General features: G+C 39.7%; 1 protein-coding gene across 1 annotated transcript in view; it reads right to left on the bottom strand.

The window, feature by feature from the left end:
* The window catches only part of PDE7B (phosphodiesterase 7B), a 210792-nt gene that overhangs the window by 21020 nt on the left and 172928 nt on the right, over window positions 1-16844 (bottom strand). Inside the window, 4 exon segments of the mRNA XM_027601568.2 lie at window positions 10290-10421; window positions 11868-11968; window positions 14049-14144; window positions 15962-16025. Of these exon segments, the coding sequence (XP_027457369.1) occupies window positions 10290-10421; window positions 11868-11968; window positions 14049-14144; window positions 15962-16025 (393 nt within the window).

Below are 16844 nucleotides of genomic sequence, written 5' to 3' on the forward strand. Positions count from 1 at the left end.
AGATATGTCGAGCACCTACTCTGTTCTAGGCACTGATTACACCAACAAACAAGACAGACAGGGCACTGGTGGTGGCAGGAATGAGGAGAGACAGATAATAAACAATAAACATAATAAATACTTTAATTCTGAAAAAACTGCACTCATCTCCAAAGACAGTAAATGCATGGAAAGAAGAAAAATAGAGCAGAATAGTGGGAATTTGAGAGCCTTTGGAAGTGGGGCTGCTAAGGTAGTTGGGTAAGAGGTAAGATTTGAACAAAGGCTTGAAGGTAGGAGGGAGTGTGAGAGAGGAAGTATTAGGATAAGAAGTTAGACAGACAGTGAAAAACCAGAACACGTATGGCCTCCTGGCTATTATAAAGGTTTTGATTTTACTCTGAGAGAAATAAGGAGCCACTGCAGGAATTTGGGAGGAAGGAAATGATAAAAGATTTTAATAAGATCACCGAGGATGCTGTGTTGAAAGTGGACTTTGGTGGGAATAAGTGTAGAAGCAGGCGTAGGAAGCTATTTGGGGGTAAAAGCAGTCATCCAGGCAAGAGATGATGGAGGCTTGGGGAGCGAGGTGGAAGGGGTGAGAAGGGTTAATCTGGCTCTGTAAGGATGACTGCAATGTTTCTGGCCCGAGCAGCTGGAAGGATGGCATGCCCATCACCTGTGATAGGCAGGCTGTAGGTGGAGTGGATTTGTAGGACCTCAGTGTTGGACATGTTGAGTTCTAGATGTCTGTTGGACACATGGACATCATAGTGGAGGTATCAAACAGCCAAAGCAGTATTAACAACAACAAAAGGAAAATAAAATAGTTGCATGGATGTTGTAGTAATTCACAGACTGGAGAGAGAAGGTCACATAAAGGGAAAGACCATGCTGATTAATCATTCTGATGGTTTCTGCTTTAAAATTAAGCATCAGGGGTAGCAGAGACTCCTGGCTGTTCATCCCCTCAATCTATTTTCCTTTTCTCGTTATTCACAGAGCCTCAGTTTTTAGAAGGTCTCATGGCTGGTTCAAAGAGAACATTTTCCAGCCTTCTTTTTAACTAGGTGGGATCAGTTGGCTGAATTCTGACTCATTAAATGTAAACAGAAATGTTGTGTGGGATTTCTGGGAAGCCTGTTTAATGGGAACTGACTTCTCTGACAGAGGCCTCTTTTGTTTTTCCCATTCTTCCTTCTTACTGTCTGGAATGCAGAAGGAATAGCTAGAGCTCCAGCAGCTATCTTGGGTAATGAGGACAAGTGTCACACCCTAATGATGGTAGCTTGTAGAACTAAAAGGATCCTTGGTCCCCTCATCCTTAATTTTGTGAAGCCACTGTGCCTGCTCTGAACTACCAACCTCTAGACTTCTTTGATGGAGGATAGAGATAAATTTCTGTCCTTGGTTAAGTCACTAATAACACCAAGTAATTTAAGTTAGTTTATTGTCTTCCATATCACCCTGGAAGAGTTAATGAAAGGCCTTTTTCAGTGTTCTGACCTGTCGTCATGCTTGGTTTTTGCATTAGCGTGATAGTAAAGAAATTTATAACTCCAAAACAGTGAGGAGAAATCACCTCAGTAAAGTCAGAGATACATGTGTGTGTGCGTGGGCATGTACGCACACCCACCAGCCCACATACATGCCCACCCATCTACATGCACACCCACACGCATGCACACTTCTTACTTCTGAGATAAACCGTTGTGATCTGCTGGGAAAGACATTCCTAGCTCTCTAAACAGAACTGACAGCTCCCTCTTCCACCCCAAACCCAGGCTTCTGTCCTGGTGTCTGAGACACTTTATAACAACTTTGTCCCCTGACTCCCAGGTATCAGTGATCTTCACAGGTTTTTGTTCATTTACTCTTAAAAATAACATTGAGAAACCATACTCCTCATATAGTTTTAAAAATTGATATCTAAAAATCACAAATTTCAGTGGTGGCCCAAGATGTAATGACCTGCATGTTCGTGACTATTGGTATTTTAATACAAAATCATTACATCACTCTTTTTATAGTAAATGTATCTAAGGGAATCTAAACACCAATGGCATTTGATGCCCATTTATCACCTGTTGAAAAAAACACATGAGCAATTTATTCTTTGAGTTAGAGTTTTACATTGATTCTTTTCCTTCTAGAACTTACATTCCCATTCTATTTCCCCACAGAATTTTATTTTAATGTAATATATTTTTAGGTGTGAAATTTTTTAAATGTCACTCTGTTATATTTCTCTGCAACAAAAATAAGTGCACAACTTGAAATTTTAATTTAACAAACATTTCTAACGTCAGGCTCTAAGTAAGTAGTAAATATTTTCCAGCCTGAGTTTACAATGCAATTGTTATTAGTAATAACTGATCAAAATCCATGTTATGGCCAATTTGGGAAAAAAAATTTGTGCTTAAGAATACAAACTTTCTGGCAATACATCTATTTATGCGATGGCTGGGAGAGTTATAATATTTCAATTATAGGAGACTTTCTTTAATATTTTTAGTTGCTCCTTTGTTGGGACAATGTGCAATATTGGTACAGGGGGCACTATGCAATCTGCAGAATGGGTAAGGGATCCATGTTCTTTTGCAAAGCGAGACTAGCAGAAATGGAGAGCTGGCTTGACTGCCTTGCAAGCACATTCCAGGCAGGTCAGTTTAAGGGCCTTAAAATGGATTCTGTTAGCACTATTCGTGCCCGTGTACCCCGTGGAAAATCTTCGTGTACCCCCCGGGCATGTGGGCCTGGCCTGAAAACTGCTGCCATACACGACTGCCGCTGAAAGCAGGGAAGCAGATCTTACTCATCTTTGCGTCCCAGTATGTGGCACAGTGCCACTCAACTCAGTATTTGTTGAATGGATACTGACTAATTAACTTCTGAAACCTAAAAGTTCAGTAGCTGCAAAAGTTTAGAAAAACTGTAGAAAGAAAAGAGTTCTGTTAATTTTGGGGGGCCAATACCTGAAAGAAGCCAGACTTGAGGTCTTCTTTTGGGAAATCCTTAGATTTAGGTGGAAACTAAAGAGATTTTTAAAATGATTAGAGCAATGGGCTCTTTCCCACTACTCATCTGCAGATAGCCAGGATCAAGTAAAGGATTCCAGAAATAACATGTATCAGATAGCATTTGTCAATTCCAAGATAAACAAAGAAGATGATTATAAAGAAAATTTTCAATCAATGCTTTTCATTCTTCACGTAGTAAGAATTTAATAACCAACAGGAAGTGGAGAGTGGGTGTGCGCGCCTTGATTTGGTGGTCTCCCTGGTCTGAGTGCTGCTGCCTCTGCTTGGCAGATTTCCACTCAGGGTCTCTGTGCGTCTTCGCTGTTGCCAATATTCCTGATCTCTCAGTGTTACTCAGATTCTGTCTTTCCTGCTGCGTGCATCCAGGCTGTACATCCATCCATCCATCCATCCATCCATCCATCCATCCATCCATCCTTCTACTTACTCCTCCAGCAAAGCTCCTACCACCCAACCAATACCCACTGAACACCAGCACTTCACAGCAGTGAAGGAGGTAGGTACCCAGAAGCTTGCAGACCACGTGGGGCGGGGAATTTAGAGGCATGAACACTGGGATAGGGCAAGTAATGAAGGTCTGGGAAATCTTACAGGAGGAGGAGGGAAAATGGGCTTTTAAAGAAAAAGAAGGCTTTCAGGAAAAAGATATGTCCAAATTGAACTCAAAAGGATGAGTGAGTTAGGAGGAATCAGGAAGTACAGTCAGTAGAGAGGAGGGATAGCAGGGATTTTGATTTGTTTTGATCATCTTCCATATTCCCAGTATCTGGGATGTATTAAGCTCTCCATGAATATTTGTTGAATGAATAAGAGAATGAGTGACATGTTTGGGAATCTAAAAGTTGTTCAGCCTAGAGGATGCACAGGGGCCTAGTTGAGTAATAGCAGGAAGTGAAGCTGGAAGGGTAGCAGGGCCAGATCATAACAGGGTCTATAAATTGTGTGAAGACATTTGGACTCGATCCTGAGGATAAGGGCGTTTTAAATGGTCACCCGTGGGGTCAGATTTGAATTTCAGGAAACTCATCCTGGCTGCGCAGCGGAGGGAAGGTTGGAGCTGGGCGAGGCTGTATGTAGACAAGAGGATGATGTTGGTGCCATGCACTTAGCGGGGAGGCTGCCGTGAGCCGGCGGGGACATCCTGGTGCTTTATAGGCAGTGAGCAGAGTTATCTGTGTCCTCACTCACAGGGGGTGGCTCTGCTCCTACAGAGTCCTCTGGCTTTCACAGTGGTTCAAAGACCAATAGCAGAAAAAGCTAGACTGAAGAAAGAAGAAAATCATCCTAAATGCTGGGGAAGATCTGAGCATAGGATGAAATGATACCACCTAATATCCGTTGAAATCCCCACCCTGTTTGGAGTCCCACATTAGGTACCACATCTGTCTACGTCGAAGAAACATCAGCTCAGCAGTTTTGCATTATCCCAATGACAGTGTGTTCTCATGTCCCAAATTCTTTATATTTGTAGTTTTAAAGATAATATTTATCCTAAAGTTGAAAGAGTACATATCCACCTTTGTGGCAACATAACTTATTAGAGTTTTACTTTGGAAAAAAAATAAAACTCTTAAAACTCCTGTGGCAAAACCTATGTTTCCCTTTATGCTGAATTATCAAGTATTATCCACTCTAAGAACAAAACAATCCCTTTGTTCCCTAATAACATCGCACCAGGCATTTAATAAACCACCAACACAGGTTTTCAAATTAAAACAAGAGTCTATTTGTCAAAGAGAATCTGGCAGAGCAGATCCGCTCTTGTGCAAGGCAGCGCTCAGCTGCTTCCCCACTATTTACCAGACACTTTCTTTGATTAAAATATGTTGATAAATTGAGTCTGGTGTACCACAGGAATCAGAGTTAGTGACACCTTCTAAAACAGAGGTTACAGGAAGAAAAACAATAGGAACGGAGTGTGTGTTTTCATTTTTACTTGCTCATGAAACAGGGAAACAAGACTCGAGGAGACCATGGAGTTGCCTGACAAGTCAGGTGGGTCCGTCCGTGACGCTGCAAGCCCCCCAGCCCAGAAGGGCTCAGAGGGACAGAAGTTCCTTGAGCCTGAAACAAGACCTTGGCCCTCGGTGAAGCTGTAGCACCTGCCACGTTTCCTGCCTGTTGGAAGACACCTTTCTCTTGTTCCATCTGCATCCGCCCAAAACAGTGCTCTGAGACCAAGGAAACAATTGCTGTCTGTGGGGCAGGCCCCTCAGATGAGGGCCCTGGACAGGCCACACGCCAGCTACCTCACAGTGAACAGCAGAAACTTTATGAAACAGAAAATCCAATTTGAGCCTCCTTCCTGCAATTTTCACACGACTAGCCCAAAACGCCATTGCTACTGTAGAAATTGTGAGGTTATGTATCATCTTTGCAGTTGCTTGTCTGAGTAGGGGTCATAGGACCATGCGGCAGGAACATTTCTCCTGGCTCTGTCAGACTCCTATTTATGGCTCAGAGTCAGTAAGAGCAAAAAGTGGTTAAAAATGCTGACCTGGGGCGCCTGGGTGGCTCAGTCAGTTAAGCGTCTGCCTTTGGCTCAGGTCATGGTCCCAGGGTCCTGGAATCGAGCCCCGCATCAGGCTCCCTGCTCAGAAGGGAGTCTGCTTCTCCCTCTGCCCCTCACCCCATTCGTGCTCTCTCTTTCTCTTTCTCTCTCTCTCAAATAAATAAAAAAAATCTTAAAAAAATGCTGATCTGCTCTAAGTGCTTGTGATAAGTGACTAAGAAAAATGATTATAAATTCTGTAAGACAGTACAGAATTTAGTATTATGAAACATATTACGCAGTAAGGAACAATGATTAATTATTTTATTCATTAGGTTGCTCTGTCACTAGCTAAGATGTAGTTAGATCCAATCAAAAGGAATTAAATTTGAAATGGAGCTGAAAGTGATTCTTTTTGCAATAGTCCTTACTGTAATAACCAATCCTATCTGACTTAATGCTTACTTTGCTCAAGTGCTGAGTGCAGGGGTGAGGGGTTGCGGGGCGGAGGGACAGAAGGTAAGTGCTCAGTTCGATGTCTCGCATGTTCCTTTCTCTCTCAGTCCACCAGGGACATCTGGATGGCCTCCACTCTGCTGAAAGAGGTGCCAGGTGGAAGTGCTTTTATCACCTTCATTTTGAACTTGGGTTGGCAGTTCAGCTAGTGAGTCTGGTCCAGACAGCTGACAATGGGAGGGAGCCCTCTAACCTGGCCCTCACTCCAGCTGCTCTGGCTCTTTATCGCAGGGCAGAAGCACAGGCTGGGTGTTATGCAGTGATCTTCTTATTTATTGGAACTAAAAGAGCACAGCCAACAAAAGGAGGGAGAGGAAGCTCTCTTCCATTTTATCTCATTTATAGAAAACCTAGATTGTAGAAAGTCACGCACAGGGTGTTCTCAGCCCACATAATTCCTGGCACATCCTCTCTACTGGATTCTCATTAACCAAATGTGTGTGCGTGGGTGTGTAAAATTTTTTTTTCTGTGTGTATCTATATAATCACAATATATTGTGTAATATATATACATAGTGTATATACATATATTTTTTAACCATTACCATGGTTCCTAATATTTTCAGAATCTATAACTTGTTTTAAAATATGAGTGTAAGTTATGGATCCTTACCCTAGAAAGAAGCGCATAGGTCTATCCTCTGAAAATCGGCACACAGTTTCCTGAAAGTTCATTCATGTCTCAACCAACAGGTTCTTGGGAGGCTGAAAGTCTACATTGGCAAAGATTTTAAATATCATGTGTTGTTAATGGTCTGGCTCAGTTTATATATTAGGTAACATCATCTTTTTTTCTTGCCAGTTCCTCATCTACAGCTTGGTGCAGAGCAGAGATTTTCTGACCCAGGTCATGTTCTGTACAGCTAATCTACGGAAGAAGCTTCTACAAAAGAGAGAATATACACTTAATGAAAATATGCCTAAGACACTGATCTGAAAGCAGGGGCTGTTCCTATGCTCAGCTAACGGCCACAGAGACAAGTCTGTTTTCAGTTATCCTGGGGTTTGGGGTTTTAATCCCAAAAGTCCACCAGCTCATGCTGCCTCCAGTGTCCTCCCTCAGCTCTGCTACTCAGAATGTTACACGTCAAGGCCCGTTTACAGTTCTTCCTCCCTGAGGTTCCCCCCTCCCCCAGACATCTGTCTTTCCATCATACTTTGTAGCTATGCCCTGAAGAGTACTTCACAGAGTCCCTTCCGCTTGAAGCCACTCGGGTCTAACCCCTTTGTCTCCCTCCCTGCAGGAGGAAACTTGGTGGAGAGCTCCTAGCCCCGCCCAGGAAAGTAGGTGATCCATGTGAATTTCAGAGATCATGTGTGTATAGTGCTGAGTCACTCCTGCTCTGGAGACAAAACACTTATTCTGGCTTTGCCATTAATTAGCTATTTATTTTCAGGAAAAATCCTTGACTTTCCTAAGTATCAATGTTCCTCTTTCTGGAAAGTTGGTATGATAATCGTACCCACCTAACTGGACTATTGTGCAGAGTAAATCATATAATGCCTCAAAAGCATTTAACACAGTTTTTGAGTCATGGTAAACAAGTTATATAATTCGTTGAACTATTTTCTTTATTATTTTGAAATTCCCTCTGATAGTTAATAAATGATGGTATATAGCCAAATATAAAAAGCATCAGAAATTTTTTGGACAGAACTGAAATCTCATAATATTTTCAGGTCCTCTTAACAATTTTTACTTTTAATATGTTACGTCCCAGTTTGGCTGATAAAAATTTCAGCTTTTATCCTAGTGAGCTCTAAGATAGTAGAAATATCTTTATGATACTGTGTGATCCCAGTTTGCCTTCAACACCATTTCTTTTCCTTTTTTTTTTTTTCAAACATTATTTCTAAAACCTAAAGTCAAGGGTCTCTACCTAGCTTCCAAGAGGTCCTAAGACCTGTTGAGCAGGAGACTGATGAAGATTTATTCTGCATGAGGTTTTCAAGTCCTATATCCCAATTCTTTCTAGTTATTATCAAAATGATCCTTGTCTTTCCTGTCAAGGATTGGGCCAGACAGTTCAGATGGATAAATTCACTGCTAGAAAAAATAATAGCTCATTTTATTATAGTAACAATTTTGAATACAAAGAACAGAACAGGTCCTTACTCTTTAAAGACTTAAAAAAATTATAGCTATATGTATATCTTTAGCTAGCTCCCCAAAGCTTTTTCAAACTGAGATTAAGTCTTCCTAGATTTTGCACAGTTTGAGCATCTGAATTTGAACAAATGTTTCAAGGCAGAGATTATACTTTATTCATCTTTGTATTCCTAGATCTTAGTATATCTTAGTATGATGATGATGATATATATATGATGATGATCATATATGATGATGATGATATGATATATGCAATAAATAGTTGCTGATTAAAAATATACAAGACTATATGTTGTATTGAAAAGGCTACAGAATTTGGTTGTATTGGGATGTTTATTTTCTATTTTTTTAAAAGATTTTATTTATTTATTTTAGAGAGAGAGAGATAGTGAGCATGCATAAGTGGGGGAAGGATCAGAGGAGGAGAGGGAATCTCAAGCAGACTTGTGCTGAGCACAGAGCCTGATGAGGGGCTCAATCTCATGACCCTGAGATTATGACGTGAGCTGAAACCAAGAGTCAGAGGCTCAAGTGACTGAGCTATCCAGGCACCACAATATTGAAATGTTTATTTTTAACAAAGAGATTAAATAAAAACTATTAAAAATTACCTGCACTTCAAACATTTGAGTAAGGAATCCATTTTTTTGAGAACAGTTTTAATATCTGAATAAGATGGACTAGAGTGTTTTTATTTTGAGAATCAATTTTTGTTAATTAGCAATGAATATTTAATTCTTATGAAATTCTACAATGACTTTCTTGTTTTTAACATCTGGCATATTTCTTTTTAACTTCCTGTCTAGATGTGAACCCATCACATGTTTTATATATACTACATGTCAAAGTGCAGTATTATGACCCTCATTTTATGTACCAATCAGTCAGTAGCCGCAGATACTCTCTTAAACTTCATTGACATGATTTATTTGATGACAAGAAATTAGAATTATGTAAGCATTTACTTTATATGGGAAAGGATCAAATAGCCTATTTTGTTGATTGATTTCCTTTGTCTAACAAAAGACATTTGAAAAAAATCAGCATTGACAGGAATAGAAAATCTATCTGGGGGCTTTCAGTCCAGTCATTCATGTCTGTGCTTTTCTCAAGCAATAAATTTAGCTTCTGAGATGCTTTTAGAAAGTTTAGCTTCAGTTCTTATTTTTCTTTGTTTAGTTTGTAGCTCATCATCAAAGGCTTTCTTAGTTCTGTCATCTTGTCCCCTCGATGTGGCCACATCTGTCCTGGCTCCGGGTGCTGGCTGGCTGCTCAAGAGAGCCCAGCGCTGGATACATACCAGGTGGATCCATAAACGTTGGAATGTCAGTTCCTACCTATGCTAAAAGCTAATCAACTGGATGGAGAAAGGCTTTTCCTCATGTGCCGATCGTGCTTTATTGGAAATAAACGCATCCTCAAGCTGTAACATTTTGTATAATGCAGGTGTTTTATGGAGATCTGTCAAGAATTTTTTAGCATTGTGTTTCTCAAAGATCTACTAGAATTGAGATCAATGACTACCTTGTATGCAATGATTTTGTGAATGACAACCAAAGGTCTCTAAAGGACCACCCTGAAAATTCTGGAAATTATTCGTCTATGATATAAGTTTTACTGTCTTAAATAACATCAGAAATAAAAGGTCTCCAGGTCAACCTACTCATGCTGCTGGAGCTATTTTAGAACAACAAAGTATGCCTATTATCTTTGATAACATACCTCTGACCTGGAGGCCAGTCAAGTTCAGAAATAGTCTTAGAAACCTAAGTTTGAATTAGGATTGCACTTGGGAATTATCATTTATAGAAGTCCTACAAGGACTGGCTTCAACTGGCCATTATATATGAGACCACCGGTGTCCAGGGAGACAGATATTCTCAGATCCCAAGAGGGTAGGCTCAGAGATCCTGTTTTACTCTGCACAATTTCAAATCTGCTTTGGATAGAACGGAATTCCTTGGATACCTTTGTAAACAAATTTAATCTTCCTTGGGGAATATCCTGGACCTATTTCAAATCCATGGTCTTTGGCTGTGGCTGTCATCGAGGCTGACCCCGAAGGAAGGCTATCTCCAAAGGTGAGACACAGGCTCCAACACTGGGCTGAAGGCTGTTGGCTGAACTGTGACTCAACAATGGGCTCCCTTACCTGGTATAGGTTGGCGAGATGGTGGTTAGTTTTGATCAAAAATGGCTGGTTCACTCCTGGATGGTCAACATCGTGTGCTGCTGCAGCCAGCAGGCCAAGCATGATGTCCAGAGGCGTGAGGAAGCTGGCAAGCTGTTAAAAAAATCACACTGGGAGATCGATTGGTGTTTTCCCACATAGGTTAGTGCTTGTTTTGGCTAAATCAAACTGTATGAATTATGACAGTATTTTTTAGGCTTTCCATCCTGACCTTTACCCTCTTGAAGCAGCAGTCAGTGAGGTGATAGCCCCATGGAATTGCAGAGGGAAAAAAGGACAGTGTGGAAAGTAATTAAGCAAGTCAAATTTTTCTGGATCATTCATCCAACTACCCTCCTCTTCCTACTGCTACTCTTGTTTCTTTTTATTGGTGCAGGGAGTGGTGTTGCCTATCTGCAAGACTGCTCTCTGGTGAGCAGGGAGAAGGCAGAGCCTGAAGTCAGCCTTGCTCCGAGAGAAAGCGGTGAATGAAGGAAAATTTTAAAGCCAAAGTAATGGACACATTAAAAAAAAAATCATTTGTGTATTTCAACCATCCCCTCTATCATTGCCACTGGGAATACGGAATCAAAGAGTGGGCTGAATTACAAAATTTGCATATTTCTTCAATGTGTAATAAATAGTGGGGGAATGTGTAAGAATCTGTCATTTTTTTGGTAGCTATGAAAACCAGCAGGAGAATGGGAATCCAGTACTAAATTTAAATATACTACTGTATGATATATTAGAAATTTCAGACAACTTACAGATTAAAAAACACAACCTTTAATGGGATATTTTACAAGGATGAGGCATCTATCTACCTAGTTTTCTCTTGAGAATGCCTGTCTGGCATCTGTATGTTTAGTGACTGATATTAAAACTGACCAAACTAAACAGAGACTTGGACTAGGATATCATTTTTGAAAAACCTTAAGAAAATCCATCATGTATGTTAAGCCAATTCAGTTATATATGGCTAAGAAATGCTTAGATTTCAAGTAGTGAGTATTATTATTATATTTTTAGTTTTGGATTGCTTTATTGCATCAGAACACACTTGCTCTGAGATCTCTGAAGTTGACAAGTTCTCTGCGGCCTGAATCAGGATGCCCTGTTGGCTTAGTAGGAAATGGAGCTTCCGTCTTGAGGACTTTTGATTCTATTTGTCAATCAAAACCCATGAAGCGAGAGACTTTTTCCAGAGCATTTCACTGCTGGTACCACTTGTGGCAGAGGTCCAAGGCAAAACAATTAATTTCTTGAGGGTTTTGAAGATATCTAAGATGTAGCTTGTCATAGAAAGGGTTGTTTTTGTCCTAATGCAGTCTTGACAAGTGTAGAAATTATGGGAAGAAAAGCCCTCAGGAAATTTACACCTCTTTCATGTGTATTATGTAACTTACAAAGCTGATAGCAGAACTTTCATAGAAATAATTTATATTCCTAGTGTGAATGACCCATACACAGTTATTCTACTATGTTGGGTGATTTGGGACTTAGCAGGCAGTTTAGTTGACACCTCCAGAGGGCTGAGGAGGCACCTGGGTCTTGCTTTACCTTTGGCTCCTTCAGGTAGCAGTGCATGGCCTGGGTGACATCGGCTGCATGAACAGCATTGTGATATGGGTTTTGGCTGTGGTAATCTTCTTGAACCATGACTAGGAGGCAAACAGATAACTCATCAGCTAAAACCAAAACAGGCAGGGCAGACTAAGCTCAGACCTATTGAGGATCCCTTTTGCTTAAAAATATCAGTGTCTCCAAAATGTGCAGCCTGGGGATCCTTTAAAAATAAACGTGGTTTGCAAGCTTGGCAGTTCTATTGGGCTGTTTTTAGTGAAGAGGAGGGGAGGGCAGATGGGAGAAAGGCTAAAAGGATTTGTGAGGCCCTTGGGATTCCTCACCACCTTCATAAATCACTCCTTTCTGGCGTTCATCAAGGCTTTCATTCATAGGAAAAATAAATATGTAGGAAAAGGACAACTTTATTTCACACTATAGTTTAATTATTTAAGTTTGCTGCCATTTATGAATAATATGCCATTAAAGAGGTTTCCTTTTAAAGAGCCCAAGTAGCATCAGACCCCGATATCCAAAGACTGGTTTAGCACTTGAATAGCAAAGACTGACCAAAGCAAATCTGACACTTCTTCAGGCAGAAGTTCAAAGTACTGTGTTGATCCAATGGTGAACTCCTTGGTTTTATTTCTATCTCATTCAGATTAAGTTAGCATCTCTCATGCCCTTCCAATTTAAGGACCAGAGTGCTCTTGGAACCAAGTAGAGACATAAGCAAGGTGATTTGGTTTTGCTAATTACAGAAGCCATTAGCCTGCTTTAGCTTAAGATGCTTAGGATGCAATATTTTCAGTGTGTATAGAATGTCCAGATTTGCAAGCGTGGCCATATTTTCTCAGCCCATTTTGTGAGTTTAGCTCTGAATTCGGGTGTTATTTCTGTCATCAAATCTTTTCATTCTTTACATTACTCTGCGGGCATACACATGTCCAAAGTATCTGTGTTCTCCTTCTTTAGACAAATACAAATTATTTGGCCCATTTGTGGCCATTACTTTGCTCAAGAAATCATTCAATTAGCCTGAAGTTATTTGTGTTTCTGGAACCAAGCCATGTTGTAGCTGGTTTCAAAAATTTCTTTTGCCAATTATTATTTATTTTACGGGTTTCTAAAAACAATTATATTTAAACTCTGGCTCTCTCCCTTATTATATGTGTTGGGAAAATTACTTAACCATAAGTTTCCTCAGTTTTTTTCTCTATAAAATGGGAATAACAATAGCTCCACTTTCAAAGGGCTGCTGTAAGAATGAAATGTGTTAATATATGCAAGTCCTTAGTCCCAGCATATGTCAGCACTGTATTGGCCTGGTTGTCATTCCTTCTGTTGCTACCATGTCTCTGTTACTTTGGAGGCATCAAGGCATCAAGTCAGCTTCGAAATTCAAAGCACAGCCATAGGACACATCAAAGAAGCCAGCAACATGCTAAGTGGCAGCAGGAAGTTATATGGTGATTAAAAATGTGCCCTGGATCATTTGGCAGATAAATAAGCGTGCGCATTAAGTCCAGTAAGAACTGGGGCTGTTTTTGATAGAGAGTGACGAGGTGGAGTTGAGTGGAAACATGGCGGACTTTCAAGTCAGACAGACCTGGGCTTGGACTGAAGCTCTGCCAATTACAAGTTGTTGACCTTGAGCAAGTTATGAAACCTCTTTCTACTTTTCCTTAACTGTGCGCCAAATGGCGGTGACAACACCCAACTTGCAGAGTTGTTGAAATGGTTAGGAATAACATACTGAGAGCATCTTGCATATAGTGGGCACTACATAAATGGTAGTTCTTATATTAAAAAAAAAAAGCCTATTGAAGATTTTTAACAACTCATGTCCAGATTGAAATTATTTGAGGCATACATTACTGGGGTTTTGCTGATAGGTAAGCAGATCAGTAATTTCTTTAACAGTTACATGCTCTTGATGGTTTTCTTTATATTGTTTTTATCTATTGTAAACATAGATAATCAAGTAAATAATCTTTTTTCACTTTTCACCATTTCAAAAATGGGTAAACCATATTTTAAAATTAAGGTGAGATAATTTAAGATTAACTTGAGATCTTCATCTTCCATGCTATCATTCTTGCCATTTTACATTAAAGAATATTATGGGCTGTCATTATTCAGAGGAAAGGAGGTAAGAATATGGAAATGAAGACTTACCTAAAAACCTGTGCAAGGTCACCATGTCTAACTTGAAATGGTGAATGAGTCCATGGGTGTTGAAGAGGTGGCACAGCAGTGTTACCAAGCTGTTTCCTGTAGGAAAACAGTCACCTGCTTTAACTTTTTTTTTTCACCACTAAAATATTGAGATTGACAAAAGGATCCAAAGTTTCTGTAATGAAAAGTCTCCTTTTCCCTGTTAAATTTGAATTTTTTCAAGTATAAAGGATCTTATTCCTATGGTTTGGTCCTAGGTTTTCTCATATTGTACAAGTGAAACAAGCTAGGTCGGACATTTCTCTATACCAAAGGCAATGAAAGTATTAAGAGTCTGCTTATTGTGGGGACACACACAAACTGTGTTTGTGTTCGTGTGTAGTTTTTAAAGACACAGTTTAATGGTCACTTGCAATGTGCCTTAAGTCGCTTCCAACTGATTCTTAGGTTTACAGGGATATCTAAGTCACCACGTTCCTTAAGAGAAATCACCCAAGATGAGATGTGACCATGAGATAGTTTAGAACTTAAGCCAGCAGAGATGCAAAATTGAAGCAATAATGACTAGTAAGCATTTAGGAAATATTATTGACTAAAGAGTAATGATTTTGAATTTTAAAAGCATTAGAGAATTTATGAAAGATTTTGAAATGGACCAAGATGATGACTGGATGTCTTAAGTGGAAAACAAAGTATTGCCTAAGCACACTCTTCCGGGCCACCTGATTCTGCATTTCTGCAGATTCCATTGTCTTTGAGCTACTTTACAACTCTCAAAGTTGTAGATAACTGAGAGTATTGCAAATGATTCTTGTCCATAACATGCAAACAAAATCTCTCAGGTGAAAATACAGTTGACTTCCTCTTCCCAGTTTTACAGCTATTAATAAATTCATTTAAACATTTCTTACTGTTTACATATGTGTTGTTCTTTGAATTTTCCCTTGAACTAGTTGTAACATCTTAACGGATCTCTAATTAATTGAGTTAAATCTTTGACATATGCTCATTTCATATTCCATGAGGGTCATGATTATACTCTCTTTTGAGCAAATCCTTTTATTCAGAGTTACTTTCATCTACTGGTACCCATTTCTCAGTTGATTTGAGCAAAGTGAAATACAAGATTGTGGGCTCCATCCCTACATGGTCTAGTTAGCTGTCCACAGTGTAAAGCTCGGTCGGCTTCACGGTCTTAGGCTGTATCTTTCAACTGTATGTTATTTGTCAAGTAACAGAGGCTGAGAAAACCATCTGTAATGACTTAAAGTATAAGCCTGGTATACGGTGGGACATGTGAAGGTCAGCATCAGGTATGATGTCTTTCATTGGCTCCCTAAGCCTATTGGCATTTGTTTAATGGGCAGACGAATATATAACCAAATTTTATTATTTTCTTTAGGAAAGTCTTTATAGGCACCAAGATTTTAAAAGTGAAGCCAGTGGGAATGCCTACTTTTCTCTTCAGCTGTAGCCTAACGTTTTACACTCCATCATCAGCCAGTATTTTCCTCCAGTGATGCCGAGCATATCTGAACAAGACCTGCACTGGACCAGCTTCAGCTCACTCAGTGAAAATGTACAGACACCTGCCCTATAGGGCTCAGGACTGATCAGACGAGCTTCAGTGTTTCTAGTTTTCACTGACTAACAATGAACCTCCTACATTTGGATGTGGCCAAAGTATTCTGCCAGGAAAGAATCTAATCTGTGGTTTCCAAATTCCTTTGGGATCATCAAGGCCAGAAGGAAAATGGTCTTAAGATTCTAAGGCCAAATTCAGTCCTTACTTTTCATCTGAATTAATTTTCCCCTGCCCTGGCCCTTCTTGAGTGGCTATAGACTTAGGAAAGTGGAAAAAGAAGGGAAAAAGAATAACAGTGTTTGGAAATAAGATTCTTTTGGTGACTTACCATTTGTCAAGCGATCAAATAAGAAAATGTCAAAATCCCACATTCCCACTTTGGAAAGCATATGCTGAAAAGGCAAACGAAAAACAGCATTCAAATGAATCATACCGGAGACTCAAACATTTACTTTGAGACAGTGAATTAAACAATTAAAAAGTTGGAAATAGTAGCACATTGCTATCTGGTTTGTGGTAAAACAAATCTTGCTCTACGTGCTACTAACAAGAGTGTGAAAGGAATTAGACTATCTGGTTCAGTGTCAGCCACATCTCTCACTGGCTGTGGGAGTTTGGGCAAGTTCCTTAACTTCTCTGTACCTCAGTTTCCTATTTGAAAAATAGGATTTTTGTGAGGATTAAAGAAGGTAATATATGTGGAGTGCTTAGAATGGTGTTTGTATATAATAAGCACACATAAAATTTGATATCTGTTAAAATTGTAGTTCAGTAAAGTCTGTACATCGCAAATGACTATATACTTGAGAATGTTTACAGCAAAATTTTAAAAAATGAAGTCAAAATGATTGCTGAGCACATTACTTGGCTCAATGTGGACTAAATGTGAAATGAACCACTCTAACAGATAGGAAACTGGAGTTGGCAATTGAAAATGTTGGGTAATTTAAAGACCTACTGTCCAATGTAGGCTTATTATCCTGTTTGTTTGTTTTTTTTTTAAATCCCCCATGCTTAGAATGAGATGGTCTTTAACTCTCAGATGTGAAGCTGTGGTTATGGATTCTATCCTCACTGTGGCTTCTTTGCCTGGCCTTCCTCTCTTCTCAAAGTCACTGCTTCCTGTAAGGACCAGCTCACTCTCCTCTTCCTGCCCCTAAATGTCTTCCCTGCATCTTCCAATAAAGTCTAAGGGCCTTGTCACAGCACAC

The sequence above is a fragment of the Zalophus californianus genome, chromosome 7 (assembly GCF_009762305.2).
Source record: "Zalophus californianus isolate mZalCal1 chromosome 7, mZalCal1.pri.v2, whole genome shotgun sequence".
Taxonomy (NCBI): domain Eukaryota; kingdom Metazoa; phylum Chordata; class Mammalia; order Carnivora; family Otariidae; genus Zalophus; species Zalophus californianus.